This window comes from Erythrolamprus reginae, chromosome 3 (genome assembly GCF_031021105.1).
Source record: "Erythrolamprus reginae isolate rEryReg1 chromosome 3, rEryReg1.hap1, whole genome shotgun sequence".
In the NCBI taxonomy this organism is placed as follows: Eukaryota; Metazoa; Chordata; class Lepidosauria; order Squamata; family Dipsadidae; genus Erythrolamprus; species Erythrolamprus reginae.
The window spans coordinates 63,607,633-63,623,926 of NC_091952.1; the positions used below are offsets into that span (position 1 = coordinate 63,607,633).

General features: G+C 38.8%; 1 protein-coding gene across 2 annotated transcripts in view; it reads right to left on the reverse strand.

Annotated features, from left to right (window-relative positions):
- Positions 1 to 2,562: 2,562 nt before the first annotated feature.
- The window catches only part of KCND3 (potassium voltage-gated channel subfamily D member 3), a 343,593-nt gene continuing 329,861 nt past the window's right edge, over positions 2,563 to 16,294 (reverse strand). For both annotated transcript variants that reach the window (XM_070745617.1, XM_070745616.1), the window contains 2 exons: positions 10,683 to 10,924; positions 2,563 to 3,170 (listed from right to left, as the gene is read on the reverse strand). In XM_070745617.1, coding sequence (XP_070601718.1) covers positions 2,969 to 3,170; positions 10,683 to 10,924 — 444 coding nt within the window. In that variant the 3' untranslated portion in view covers positions 2,563 to 2,968. The remainder of the gene's footprint in view (positions 3,171 to 10,682; positions 10,925 to 16,294) is intronic.

Consider the following 16,294-nt stretch of genomic DNA (forward strand, 5'->3'; position numbering starts at 1 on the left):
ATGTATTAGTATCAGAAAAGAAAGACTAGAAGCTTAGCCTGTCTGCAAGTAATTCAATCAGCATCAACATCACCAATGAAATTATAAAAACAAGGCAACGGTCCCTTACTCAGTAACCTTTCCCCCATCAATGTGCATGAGATGGGTGGCAGTTACTAAACAAGAGTTCAATATATAGAGATGCAAAGGGGACAACTCTGAAATTAAAAAAAAACCCAGTTCATAATTTCACAGGCTAAACCAGAAATATCTTCAGGAGTAGTTAAAGCCAAAATGTCCAGATCAAGTGATCTCACTTTTTTTTTTCTTTTGCATCAGACCTATGTAAAGGGGCCTAGTCTAGATGGTATAGTCATAGTTGCCATCCTCACTTCTTTCAACCACCTGCAGATAGTTCCAGGGTTAAACCAGGCATTGACATTTTGGATGGCAAATTAAGGATTCCTCCAGATTACTAGAATAATGAGTTTTTCAGTATATGGGGCGGCAGTACAGCATGTCCAACTTTTTTGAAATACAAGACAGTAAAAACTATTTTAAGTTGCACAGTTAAGAGTATAATTTCCACGTAGTGTTAAGCAACAGATTATATCAAAAGTTCCTGTTTAGCATAATGCATGGATCCAGCTATTTGTATAAGTCAATGGATAGAATTTAAAGTTGCCTTAGTGGAATCCTTCAGCTGATAAGACCTCTTATGGTGCAATGTGCAGGAATGCCTCATTTTAACAACTCAAAATGGAAACATTTACAAAGGTGGGATTTTTTTATAGGCTCTTTGAAATTCAGTTTCCAAAGACCTAGTCATAGCCTATTCAAAAATTTGGTTTCAGACTCAGTTTAAGATGTAATAACATGAAAAAAGCTGCCAAAAACAAAGCCTATAGAGAAGATGACTTTTTCAGCACAGATTGTCCGCCCCCCCCCCTTTATTTTCCCCTCTGAACAATGCTTGAATCAGCAAAGCCTGTCTTCCTTCTGCAAGTGCAAATTCAAGCTCAAAATGTCTTGGGCTATATACTTTGTGAAGATATATAAAAATGAAAGCAAGGTATCAAAAGACAGAACGTTGTAGACATCAGATAGATCAAAACTTAAACAAATCTAAGATGGTTGATAAATTGCACAATTTAGTAAGAAAATAAAAGTACAGTTCGCAATGCTCTGAAGCAGTGTATGCTGTCTTGGCATAAATGTGGCCACGCAGGTTTGCCTCCAGAGAAAGACATTAGGAGAATATTGGTATAAAGCTTTAGATGGTTGTACCTCACAGTCCTAAACTTTCTAAACAGTGTAACAACAGTTAACAATTGGTGAACTATTCTGAAACATAGATATTTTTAAAACATCTATTAACAGTATTTTATAAATTGATTAGAAATGACATTCTAATATAAAGTAGGCCCCCAAATCTAAAAGCAACATCTCATTGAAAAGAAATGATGCTTTATCTAGGGAAAGTAAAATATTCTATTGCTGTATCCATTAAGCCAATGCCACCCAGAGAGTTTTACTAAGAGCCACAGGACTGTTTTACAAAATGAAATTCACTTTCAGTCCATGAAAAAGTTTTGGCTCTTAAAATAGTCCTAACAAAGGACACATCCACTGACTACTGGCTATTATATACAATGGGAGACACTTCCATTACTATTAAATAAATACATATAAAACATAAAGGAAAGCATGGGCATAGATTACATTTCAGTTATGAACATCTGCAGCAGATGCTTCAAATGATTTTGCCCTCTGAAACTTGCTTGAATAATTAAAAAATAAATAAATTTTCCCCAGGCCATTTTCTGGATTTTAAAAATACAGAACTAGTTAGTCTAATCACATTCTCTACCAATCTGTGATAACCAAAGTAATACTTTGAAAAGCAAAGAATTGTGGTGAACTATGGAAGCCTGTTCTTTTGTTCCACAAATATGATTTTTTTTCACAGACAATAATTAGCAGACAAATACACTGTTTGCAACTGCAATTTTTGTTGAATTAAAGGCAATTACAGAATTGTGTTCAGAAAAAGTGCCATCTAAAACGAATGTTTCATTAGTGCTTGTGTGTGTGCGTGACTACATGCAGGCATCTGTTTTGCTACTGCGCACTAAAGGCTGAAGCCTGCAAAGACACACTCATGCAGAAAGGGATGGACAGTAGGTAGAACCGTTGAATCCACAGGCATTACTTAAAGCATGTTGTTGACCATGCAAACAGTAAGTCTTTGCAGGATTGAGCCCAGAAACAGGAATGTGTGCTCAGATCTTTCATAGTTGGAAAATGCCAGTTTTGTGGTTCTCTTTTTCGTTCTTACACACGCATGCACAAATGCATAAAAGAATGAAAATTAAATTTGTGTGACAATATGAATTCTTTAAAAAAAAACGTTTGGGTATAACAGAAAATAAAGAAGTCGTTTCAGTTAATAAAAGATCCTGCTGCATGAAGACAGAAGAAAAAAAATCACAAAATCCATTTTGGTCACCTTTTTCAGTCATTTCCTCATGAATAAATATTATCCATTAAAAACCTTTTAAAAGGTGCTGAGATACACAGTGTTATAATTCTACTTCTTTACTGACCTTCTTGTAGTTATGACAGGACTTATATATCACTATCCAAAAACTATTCTACGCCTCATGTCTTAGAACAAGGCTTCAACTTGTCAAAGAGAGATCCTTTGGCCACTCTGTTCTTCCATGCACACACACACGCATACACCCATACATACAAACACAGTTTCCTGATTCTTCTGAGCTCGCTCTGCAGCATGAATGTGAGTTTGAAGGAAGCTGCCTCCTTCGGCTCTCATCCTCAGTTCTTAGATGTTGGTCAGGTTGGCCCATTGTCCATCCAGCCATTCATCTAGGCACAATTTGCAGCAAAGAAGGAATATGGAAGTTGGGGAGAAAGGGAGAAAGATTGGCCTTCCAATCTACTGCCATCGTGTTTGACCAAGCCAGTCTTACAAAGCTGAAACCTTGACAATGTTGCTGCTAGCCATGATTGTGTTCTTTGAATGGCTGGGGCTGGAGGAGGAAGGCCTGCTTTCGCCTTCTGGAGCCAGGGCCGGTGGTGTTGGGATGCTGATGATTGCTGTGGTTATTTGAGCAGCTTTGCAGTTCGGTCTCAGACTATCATCTGATTTCATATTCAGGCTGGAGCGACTATAACATAAAAAGACATTTTATGTTCGTTTTAAAGGAATAGAAGGTAAGAACAGTGCTATTGCAAACATTGTATGTGTTTGAACTTCCAATTTTAGGGACAACCCCCCCCCCCCCCCCCCGTATCTATTATTCTTGGGCTATAAGCAGACAAGAACCACACTTTAACAACATCCATATGACAAATAGATGTGAGTAATACTACTCAATTTTCCATGACGGACAGTCAGAGATACATCCTTGCACCCCACAAATCTTAATATTCCAACCAGAGAAGGGTCTTTACTTTAGCCTGATGTAGTGCACTACCTTCAGCACTCCTAGCTGGAAGAAACAAAAATGTTGTGATTCAAGTAGAAACTATTGAACATGTTCTTTTGTACTGCCAGTTTCACACAGCACCTTGAAATGCCCTAATTGCCCCACTCCTGATTAGTAAAACAGGATACATTGATCACCAGCTCTTATTTTCTGATATTAACCCTGAAATAACATAGAGGTGAAACTTGAAAAATTAGAACATCGTGCAAATATTCATTTATTTCAGTAATGCAGCTTAAAAGGTAAAATGTAATATATGAGAGATACTAATAACATGCAAAGCAAGATAGTTCCTTGCCTTGATTTGTCAAAATTGTGATGATTATGAGGTACAGCTCATGAAAACCACAAATTCGCGATCTCAGAAAATTAGAATATTATATGTGATCAATGAAACAAGGATTGTACATAGAACAATATCGGACCTCTGAAAAAGTATAAGCATGCATATGTATTCAGTACTTTGTTTGGGTCCTTTTTGCAGCCATTACTGCCTCAATGCGGCATGGCATAGACGCTATCAGACTGGGGCACTGCTGAAGTGTTATGGCTGACCAGGATGCTTCAATAGCAGCCTTCAGCTCTTCTGCATTGTTCAGTCTCATGTCTCTCATCTTTCTCTTGGCAATGCCCCATAGATTCTCTATGCATATGCATAGCAATGCAGATTCTATGGGGTTCAGGCAGTGAAGGGCTACCAAAATTTTTACTACCACACTGTGTGCACGGCTTATGCAGGATGCTCTGCATTTTCTTTCAACATCTTTCAGTGCAAATTGGGTGCTCTGCGGTGGAGCTCCATTTTCACTACCCCACTGCCTTCCCCACTGTCCGGGCAGTAGCCCATCCCTAGGTTCAATTCTGGTGAGTTTGCTGGCCAATCAAGGACAGTAATCCCATGGTCATTGAAGCAGGTTTTGGTGGTTTTGACAATGTAGGCAGGTGCCAAGTCCTGCTGGCAAATTTAAGTCACTATCCCTATAAAGCTTGTATGCAAATGAAAGCATGGAGTATTCCAAAACCTCCAGGTAGATGGCTGCATTGATCCTAGACTTAATGAAGAACAGTGGACCAACACCAGCAGATGACATGGCTCCCAAATCAACACAGATTGTGGGTACTTTACAATTGACCTCAGTATCTTGCAGTGTGTGCCTCTCCATTCTTCTTCCATACTCTGGGTCTTTGGTTTCCAAATGAGATGCAAAAGTTTCCACAATCTGTGTTGATTTGGGGAGCCATGTCATCTGCTGGTGTTGGTACACTGTGCTTCATTAATTCTATTACCATGGGATTACTGCCCTCGATTGACCAGCAAACTCGCCTGACCTGAACCCCATAGAGAATCTATGTGGCATTGCCAAGAGAAAGATGAGAGACATGACACAGAACAATGCAGAAGAGCTGAAGGCCACTATTAAAGTATCCCGGTCTTCCACAACACCTCAATAATGTCACAGGCTGATAGCATCCATGCCACGCCACATTAAGGCAATAATTGCTGTAAAAGGGACCCAAACGAAGTACTGAGCACATAAGCACACTTATACTTTCCAGAAGTCTGATATTGTTCTATATATATTCCTTTTTTTATTGATCGCATGTAATATGCTAATTTTATGAAATGGGGGATTTGGGGTTTTCATGAGCTGTACCCCATAATCATCACAATTATGACAAATCATGGCTTGAACTATCTTGCCTTGCATGTTATGAATATTTCTCATATATTAAGTTTCACCTTTTAAGTTACATTACTGAAATAAATGAATGTTTGCACGATATTCTAATTTTTAGAGTGTCATCTGTATAAGATTGCCAGGTTCTATGAAGTGACATACAAAATTAGACAAAGAATATGAAGTTGTTTATGTAGGGCAGAGGTGAGGAACTATGGCCTTTTTATAACTTGTGGACTTCAACAAGTCATAAAAGGACCCTAGTTCCCCACCTCTGATGAAGACAATGGCCTTGCCTAAGCATTACCCTCTAGTCATTTTTATTTAAGTCAGCTATTACAGTGTTCTTCAGATTTGTCAGGAACTCTATAATTCTATATTTTAGGACAGTCAATTAATAACAATGAAGATTTTTGGCATATTTTTCTATGTGTCATTCTTGTTTATTTATTTTTGGATGATATTTGAAGACTATTTACTTTTTTACTTAACAAGCCTTCCTATAATCAAAGAAAAACACCTTGTTAGGCCAAAGCCATTTTAGTTGGGGTCTTTGGCCTGCCACAGTTTATATTATTTTAATATTTATTCCTTACTGTGGGAATTTGGGAGGGGGAATTGCATGAGGGTTGTCTGTATGTAGCTATAACAAATTCTTTCTAGATAGTCAAGGTCATCCTTTGTCTTCACACTCCTGCATCTGCACAGAAGGAGATGGGTGGATTCTGCCAGATGGCAGTTGAAGATTGGTCAATGTGATGGACATGGAGGTATGGGGACAAGGCTTGAACTTTCAACTGGGTGGAGAAACCCCGGGGACTTCAGCTTCAGGTTTCTCCCAGATGTGCCAACATAGTTCTGCTAATAAATAGGAACTTTGAGGAATACTTTGCCTTGGACTCTGATTTAATTTTGGATGCTATTTGGAACCCTGACACAGCTACTCATTGAAGTTCCAAGCCTCCTTCAATTATTATGATTACTTACCTATGTCAGGGCATATTTCTGAAGGTTTACTGTACTTTGCTTGAAAGAGAAAATTTGGCATTACCCCTTTCAGTATGTAAATACTATTATCCATACATATATATATGTGAAATAAAAGAATTCATAAAACCTTATACCTTACTTCATATTCTTAAGTAAGGTTTATAAATGTAGCTCAAATCTAATTTGTATGGGAGTAGTATATTATCTAAAAGGGGTAGGTTTAAGGTTATAGGGAAATACTGTATAAGCTTTTAAGCAGGATTCTTACTAGCCAGAACATAATATAAATTCCAAATGGGAGAACTATAATTCACATTGAATTTATGTAGGTAATTGCACATATTGTTCAGGATGAGAAGAAAATCAGAATACCGTTAAGGTAAATAATGATGTAGTGATCCAGGAGATGTCAGAATGCATCATTCATGAAATGCTGGAAGATGTGAAAGCATTAGTCAACCCAAAGAGCATGACTGTATATTTGAAATGCTCATACTGGATGGAAAATGCCATCTTTCATTCATCTCCTACTACATTATATGCTTTTCAAGGAACCCAGCTTGGTAAACACCCAAGCCTTTCAGAACCATTCTAGAAGTTGTGAAGCGAGTGACAAAGGATAAGATTATACATGGTAATCTGGTTCAATTGCCAGCAATCATTTCAGAGCCTAAGGTTCCCCAATTTCTTTTGAATTAAAACAAACCCAGTTAAAATTACCAATTCAAGTCCCAAGAGCAGATTGACTGGGTGTCTTGGCCCAAGATGCCCAATAGGAATATTGGCCCAAGGCACCATTCAACAGAGCATTCATATGAACACTGAAGTGGTGACTGATCATCTTCTGTTTCACTAAACATGTCTGTGAAATCTCAGGTACTTAAAGAGGAGACCATGAAGTGCCCTTGGTCTCGTATGGCAGCTAAAATGCCAGTTCTCTGGTAGTTTCCCAGAGGTCCAGGATTTTTGAAAAAGTATACACAGTGGTTCTGAGATAATATCTACTAGCTCCTTCAGAATCCTGAGATGTAATACATCTGGTCCGGCAATTTGAACTTGTCTAGAATTTGATAGAGATTCTCTGGACTATTTTGACTTGTATTCCTATTCTGTCTTCTACAATTATACTTTTCATATGGTTGTGGTTAGCTGTGGCCCAGCTCCTGCCCCAAGGACTGTGGATGTGGGGGAGACATCCACATGCTGCAGGCCTGTTTTGCCCCCGGTGGAATCTGCTGATGAAGGCTCCTCTGACCAAGAAGACATGAGTGACAGGGAGGAAGAGAGTGTGGCAGACAGCTCAGAAGGAGATCAATTATCTAGCTCCTCCTTGGATTCAGAACAAGAGTTAATGATACAGCCACGCATGCAGAGAGCGATGCATAGGCAACAACTACTGAGAGATTATTATCAAAGAAAATGAGGCCACCCGTGGTTGGGTGGGGCTGTGGTAATTAGTGAGGCTGCTATAAATTGCAGCCTGTGGGTTTGGCCATTGTGGAGGATTATCTGATCGTTGTGTTTCGTGACTGCTTTACTGACTTTGACTGTTTGTGTGCTGATTTTTCCCCGCTTTGAAACTAAACCAGAGCAAAGTGTGTTTCACTTTGTGAAAGAAGGACTGTGAATTGCCTCACAGCTGCAAGCTAAGTATCACAGAACTGATAAGGGACTTGTACAAATTACCAGTTTGGAGAGTAGTGCTCTTTGCTATACCAAAAGAGAGCTTAGTTTAAGTGAATTTTCATTATAAAGAACATTGTTTTCAATTTTCAAAAGTGTATGTGTCTGAAATTTGTACCTGTGAATTTTTGGGAGGAGTCTACCAGAGAGCCCGACAGAACACATATGTTGGACTATTTTTTTTCCTTTTGTATAAAGACAGATGCAAAGAATGAATTAAGCAGTTCCGCTTTCTCCCTGCTAACTGTCACTGCCTTGCCATCTTGTCCCATTAGGGAGCTGAAAATTTCTTTGCCATTTTTCTCATTTTTTATATGTTGAGAGAAACTTTTAAAATTATTTTTGATATTTGTTGTTAGTCTTAGTTCATTTTGTACCTTTCTACTTCATTCTTGCAAATTCAGGCTACGAATTATTATTCTATTTTAGTTATGTGTTCTACTTTCTATTTTTTATTTTTTACATTTTAATTATTAAAGTGTCAACATAAATGATTGAAGTTCTTTTGTGTTGTTATGTGTTTTTAAAACTTTTTATAAAATATAACATGCTTATTGTTTTATACTTTCCCCCCTGTAAGCTGCCTAAATATCTTTTTCATGATATAGGTGGCCATAATAAAATTGATAAATAAATGGAAGACCATATTTTTTCACTAAGATCTCAATTTGATCACTATCAACTCCATCCATTAAGTACTGAGACTTTGCGACATATTCAGTGAAGCAGAAGATGATCAGTTACCACTTCATTGATCATATGATTGCGGGTCAGGACTGGGAAAAAAAAAATTGAAATCTTGACACTTGAAAGTCGGTTTTGATATAGAAAAGAAAAGGCACATTTCTCCATTCCTAAGATCATATGAACTTGATTTCAGAAAAATAGCTGCTTTTTTGTTACTTCTTCCATGTACATGATTAAAACAATTCATATTTTTTCTCTCTCTGATACTAATGCAAGATTATCAAGGCTTTTTACCCAAGAAGGAAGTGACAGCTCAGTAGCATTTAAAAAGAGAACAGAAGCGGATGTTTCAGATCCTTTAACCAAAATGCAAGGAATGAAGTTATATTTGTTTTTAATTCGAATCTGATTTAAAAGAAATCAACTGAGATATGAAAAACCCAATTCATTTGAAACATTGGTATATTTTTCTTTTGCTACTGAAAACTTTTTAACTTAGGAAAGAAAAAATGAATTAGAGCCACATAAACTATTGCTAAGTCACATTGTTTTTCACTGAACCATTGCCAAGTCAGAGAAATTAGTTACTTTCTTTTTTTGCACTTCAGGCAAAATTAATCAAACATTCCTTGAAATAAAATATTTCCAAAAATATTTGATTTTTTTTGTGTTGTTTTCCAGCTGTATGTAACAAAATCTATATTAGATCTAACATATTTTATATTTTTTTATATTAAAGATAAATTCCAGATTTGATTTTTGAAAGCCATGCTTCTGTCTGCCTTCATTGTGGGCTGATGTACACATTTTATAGCAAATTTTGGTTTCTTGCTATGCACAGTATCTTGCATAGTAACTAATTCATAAACGCCCATTCAACCGATCAATACACTCTGCAGAAGGTTAGGTCCTGACATCTGAGTGTCATATGTTAAGTTATTTAAACGTTTACTGGATGATGCTTGTCATTACATAAGGCAGCTTTACCCCAGTTCAATACATTCCAGTAATATTAGGCTGGCATTTTTGAGAATTCCTATTTTTTAAAAAATTGGATGTGGCCTGGATATACTATGAGTTGCAATTCCAAAATCTCTCAAGATGGTTATTTAAGATATTACTTTTGGCTTCTTAATTGTAGCATTAATAGCCATGGCAATATAACAAAATACACCGCTCAAAAAAAAAAGGGAACACTTAAACAACACAATAACTCCAAGTAAATCAAACTTCTGTGAAATCAAACTATCCACTTAGGAAGCAACACTGATTGACTATCAATTTCACATGCTGTTGTGCACATTCAACTTTGTACAGAAGTATTCAATGAGAATCTTTCATTCATTCAGATCTAGGATGCTTTATTTGAGTGTTCCCTTTATTTTTTGAGCAGTATACAGTGGTACCTCTACTTAAGAACTTATTTCATTCCGTGACCAGTTTCTTAAGTAGAAAAGTTTGTAAGTAGAAGCAATTTTTCCCATAGGAATCAATGTAAAAGCAAATAATGCGTGGAAACCCATTAGGAAAGAAATAAAAACTCGGAATTTGGGGGGGGGGAGGAGAAGGAGGAAGAAGAAGAGGAGGAGGAGGGTCGCTGCCAGAGGGAAGGGAATGTTTCTTTTCTCTGGGTCCTGGCAGAGGTTTATTTTCTCTCCAAGCGCCCAGAGAAAGGAAAATGCTTTGTTTGCTCTGGACTGCCAAAGCCTCCTTAAGAGCCACCGGAAGGCTCCTCCGGCAGTCCAGAAAAGCCCGAGATGGCCAGAATTAAAGGGGTTATGGCAGGAAACTGGCCACTCTCAAATTTCCTGGAAATTTTTCCAGGCTTGGGTTCTTAAGTAGAATATGGTTCTTAAGAAGAAGCAAAACAATCTTGAACACCTGGTTCTTATCTAGAAAAGTTCTTAAGTAGAGGCGTTTTTAAGTAGAGATACCGTTGTATATGTCAGAATTCCCTCATCCAGCTAAATGTGGAATTAGAAAATACAGATTTAAATATTAGAATTCTCCAAAGTACTTTCACATACACTCCTAGAAAATTATCTCGACTGCAAACTCAGCATACTACTTAAAACCAAATTTCCATGTTTGGGCTGGATACCTATGTGCTAGTCCCCTTACATCAATGAACCCACCCTCTTCTCCCCTGTACCTTGTTGTGAGTGAGGGTTGCTCACTGCATTGGATATGTATGGTGCTGAGCTCCTGCATGCTCCGTAGTCGGGTTGCTGGCACACTGGAATTGGGGAGGTGCGTCGTCTTCTTACTATGTCGAGAACAGCAGGAGGTACTCTGTTGACTTGAAAGGGAAGGGCTTCGGGTTGATGGGTAATTCTGCATTGAGCTCTCCAAGCAGTTTTGATCAAACATCTGCTCATCAATGAACTCGTGGTTCTGTCAGAGAGTGCATCAACACATGTCAGTAATCAGAGCTAGACTTTCAAACACTTTTTATGAGTTCTCCATGGGAATCGTGACAGCAATTCCTTTCTTTAAAATGCATCTGGCTGTCATGTTGAAAAATAATTTGCTTAGGGCAGTGTTTTTCAACCATTTTTTCTTCAGGGGAACCCTTTGATGCCGTGCGCGGTGGGGGGGCATTCAGTTGCTGGCATCCATAATGAGTGGGTGGGGTTGTGACTTTGTTGCAGTCCCCGATTAAGCATTCTTGAAGGAGGTGAAGCCAAAAGCGGAATGTGGTGGGGGGAATGGGGGCGTCGGGTCTGTCTTTCCCCTGCTATGTCCCCTTTTCTCCACTCAGTGTAGACACCATGTTGACTGGAAGGGAAGATGACAAGAGGTGGTTGTGGGACTAGCGGTGGCAGCGGCAGGCAGTGAAGGGCACCGGAGAGCAAGAATCACGCTGGAGAAACGCCGGTTCATTTCTCCACAGTCGCTCCTCCACCTCTTTTCCTCCTCCTCCTTTGTCGGGGTCTCCCTCAGCAGAAAGAGATACCCCCATGTCTCTTTCTTCTTTTTGGCTGGAGAGAAGGAGCTGCTCCTCTGCATTGGCTGCTAGGGGGCTTCCGTTAACCATGGCTGCTGAGGGAGATGCTGTCGAAGGAGGAGGAGGAGGAAGAGGCGGAGGAGAGACTATGGAGAAATGAACTGGCGGGGGTGATGAAAGCCCAGACCTGAGCCGGAGTGGGTGGCAAGGATTGCTGCTGCTGTGTGATACGGTCTGGTCGATTTTTTTTCTCATTAAGTCTCAGAACCCCTGGCTGCCCTTGCAGAACCCTTGGGTTCCCTGGAACCCCAGTTGAAAAACACTGGCTTAGGGTAATATAGTTCACTTATATCCAGTTCCATAGTCTGAACGTTTGTTTTGCTCTTGAATATCAGGAAGAAAGATCCTGACATCTGAATGTGGAAATACTCACATAATTGATTGCTGTGATTCAGTAAATAAACATTTCCTAAATTAAGAAACATATTGCCTATTTTTATTAGGGAATAAATTTAAATACTCTAACCTACATTTGTTTCCAGATATTAATCTATTTTTAGATAAAACTCGATATTCAAATATGTGGATGCCATATGCCGATGCCATATTTCAGAACTGTTATAAATCAACTGCAATATAATTGATATAGTTGAATAGTGGAGTCTTTGGTGCTCTCTAAGCTTGGTTGCTTGCAGACATTTCATTACCTGAGCAGGTAACATCACCTGGTGCTAGTGACTGTGAGATTTGCTCCCTGTTTATATACCTTGCCCTGTCAATATTGATCAGGATGTGGGTTTTTCCCCCCATAGTAGTTTCTTGATTAGAGTATTGGTTTTACTTGTCTGATTTTTGTCTGATTTTACCTGGGTGTTAGTTGCTGGAGGGGACCTGTTCTTGTCTCCCCACCTTCTTAGCTTTTGTTGTCTCTTTTGAATAGTGTGTAAATTTGGTTTACCTCTATGTCAGGGGTGGATTCTGGTTTTCTTCACTGCTGGTTCGTTCCTTGATGTGCTGCGGAGGAGCATGTGCATTGCGCAGTGCTAAAAAAACAGTTTCTACGCAGGCGCAGAAGCAAAAAAAAAGGTACTACCTATGGCACCATTGAGAGAGCTGGTTCTGGGGAGTGGCAGGCCTGGGTTACTGCCGGTTCCAGGGAACCAGCCTGCCAAGTTACTACCAGTTCCATAGAACCATTCCAAACTGGGAGAAACCCACCTCTGTGTTTTTATTAATGGCTGATTTGTCTAAATGCCAAGCTACCATAGTGTTTTTGGATGTAGCTTAGTCTAGGATACTCACAGTTTACTAGTTGAAACTATGTTGAATCTGTCCATGTGTTCTACAATTAAGGAGTTTTCGTTATGTTTTCTTAGTGCTAGTCAGTATTCATAACCCTTCTGTCTGTCTGTCTTACTTAGTGTTTGTAATAGTCAATGTTATGTCCTGAGAAGCTGGGAAATTTTCACTCCAGTACGACCAGGAACTCAAGCAGGTAAAACCTGATTGGCTCCTGAGTTAAAGGACTCCCTATTTAAACCCCTGCGTATAACAGGACCTTGCTGGTGTTTGCTCAACCAACAAGAGCTGAAGTCACTAAACCATCACCTGCCTCCTCCCACTCGCTCGCTTTGTAGCCAGCGCCTTTCCTTTACTGTGGTGTCTCCTCGGTTTGGCTGAAGCCGAATTGATCTGTCCGGGGCGAAATGCCCCCTTTTGCCTTTAGTAGAGGAACTTAACAGTCCTTAAAGTGTGTGTTAACTCCTGTTTTTTCTTCTTGGGCTACTGGTTGATTTAAGATGGTTGACTTAAGATGTTTTGGATGGGTCTGGTTGATTTGTGTGCTATGGTGATTCCAGGTGGTTGTAAGTCTGATACTTGTCTCTGAGATGTTTTTGATGCATGGCAATGTTACTCTTCATAATGTGTTGGTTATTGTGGGGCAGTAGGTTGAGTTTGTATTTGTCTGAATAATGCTTTTACATTATTGGGAGGTTGAGTTGTTACTTTGGTAATGGAACATTACGTTAGAGTGGGCTGTTTTTTGCTAGACACAGTTTGTTCAATTAGGATTACTGAGTAGACTAGCTTCAATCCAAATATCAGTTCAGGAAGCTAAGATGATTTAATTCAATTTGACATTTTCTATCAATTAAAGCATTCAGTTCAATGTGATGTTTGATTTGAGTTATTGATTTTGATTTGGGAAGTAACTTTGATTTGTTCATAGCAATCAAATAATCTTACTGAATATTTGAACTTAAACTTCATTGGGCCAATTCAATTTTGTCCCCTTATATATTTCCTGTAGGCCTAAACTAAATTTTTTATGCCTGCAGAAAGTTGTTTTTCCTTGGAAAATAGTACATATACAGTCCAAAGTATTTGTAAGATATAACTACACTATCAAAGATTGTCATTATTTGAAGCAAAAAATGAAATTTATTATTTAAGCTGTCTTTTAATAGCTAGGTAGGTTGGTATAATTAAAAATAATAATTGTATATTATGATAAAAGCAGCTGATCTGTGCTTTCCACCTTCTTTTGAATGGAATATTATTATGCATCCCAAGTCTCTGAGAAAAATCTAAGTAATCTATAAATAGGGGCATACCCAACATCATGTTCTGCTATAAATACTCATTCAAAAAAATTTCAATTCATGTTTTGAGAGTTAACATCAGACGGTATTCTTCAAGGAAATTCTTGTTCACTTGGTTTGAAATGAAAAATATTTAATTCAACTTTGGTGGGTGACTTATTAAAGTGTGGGTAGTCTTTTAGCTTTATATATAATTGCTGCCTACTTGAACATTTAGAAATGGACTATTGTATATACAGTGGTACCTCTACTTAAGAACTTAATTCATTCTGTGATCAAGTTCTTAAGTAGAAACGTTCTTAAGTAGAAGCTCTTTTTCCCATAGGAATCAATGTAAAAGCAAATAATGCATGCAAAGTCATTAGGAAAGAAATAAAAGCTTGGAATTTGGGTGGGAGGAGGAAGAGGAAGAAGAGGAGGAGGACAGTCGCTGCCAAAGGAAGAAGGTGAGGTGAAGGGAATAAAAAAAATCCAAAATTGTAAGGCTTAAAAAAAAAAGAGGGATTCTGAGGCAGTGAGGAGGAGCACATGCCTCCCATACACCCAGCACGAGGCTGCCTCCCATACACTGCACCCGAAAGAGAAACCCAGGTGGACGAGATGGGGGAACCTCCCATTCCTTTGACCAAAAGGCGGCTGCTGCTATTGCTGCTACCTGCTTCCTCTTCCTTCCCATGCTGAAGGGCTCCTCTCTCCTCTCGCTCGCTCGCTTTGTAGCCAGCGCCTTTCCTTTACTGTGCTGACTCCTCGGTTTGGCTGAAGCCGAATTGATCAGTCCGGGGCAAAATGCCCCCTTTTGCCTTTCCAGGCCCAGATGCTCCGGGAGGCAAATTCGCGCCGGGTGTATGGGAGGCAGCGCGAGGGAGTCATCACAGCAAAGTGGTTTATTCCCTCTCCAAGTGTCCAGAGAAAGGAAAATGCTCTGTTCGCTCTGGGCTGCCAAAGCCTCCTTAAGCGCCACCGAAAGGCTCCTCTGGCAGCCTAGAAAAGCCCGAGATGGTCGGGATTAAAGGGGGAATGACAGGAAATTTTTCCAGGCTCGGGTTCTTAAGTAGAAAATGGTTCTTAAGAAGAGGCACAAAAATGTTGAACACCCAGTTCTTATCTAGAAAAGTTCTTAAGTAGAGGTGTTCTTAAGTAGAGGTACCACTGTATTTGAATAAAAATCTGGAATGAAATTTTATTAACAAGTGGTCACTTAGTAGTTTTCCAAGATATATTTTTTTCATTCCTCCTTCCTTCCTTTTTTGGTAGGGAGAATCCAATATATGGTCACATGACCATGGATGGCTGGATGTTGGAATTTTGAATCCAGGACAGAAACAGCTTTTTCAGGGGTTGTTGTAAATAAGTGATTGGCTATAATTTGAAGACTGCTTATATCTTCTGTGCTGAGGGATGAGTAACTGCAGAAATATGCACTATTCATTCATTTTTAGCAGGGATACATCTGTTTTGCCTGTTACATGAGATGTATGTAAAGAAACACCAGTCAGTCATATGGCATCTATGGCTACTTCTTTTTTTATGTAGTTACTTCGCACTTGGCTGGCTTCAACACAATACTTTCCAGCAAGGGAATATATAATTCCATCACCAGTTACTGTAATGCAAATATATGGATGTAATAGCAATGTGGTAGGTCTGCTTCAAAACTGTGAAGCAGAAACAGGTGCATAACAAGGCACAGTTATGATCAACATAGCAAATAAATGGAAATAAAGTCACATTTTATCTTTTCTTAGATAACGTAGATAATAATTTGCAATGGAGCAATCATTGTTTTAGTTGAATAGTGTAGCACTATTCATAGAAATTTTATATTTTCTGCTGAGATGTAATGAGTGGAAAAGTTTTAATCTAGCATTCTGGATATCATCCTCATCTTCATTGTTGTCATTGTCATCGTCATCATCATCAGAAAGGACTTGATGGAAAAATCCAGTATAAACAGCTGGCTGACCACTATAATAAAATGTATATGCTGCCCAACTTTCAATGATTCTGGACAGCCCCTAACAATCAAAGAAGTTGTTGCAGATGCTTTTTACAGATGTTTTAAGTTTCTTGCACGTGACTTCATCCTAAAATGAAATGTCTTCATACACTGAGCTCTACTGACTTACCTTACATTTTTCAACCCAGAACAATTCTCAACTATGTTATATATAAATCCAGAACATGAAAGTAGAAATCTTGGATTAGAATTGTTAT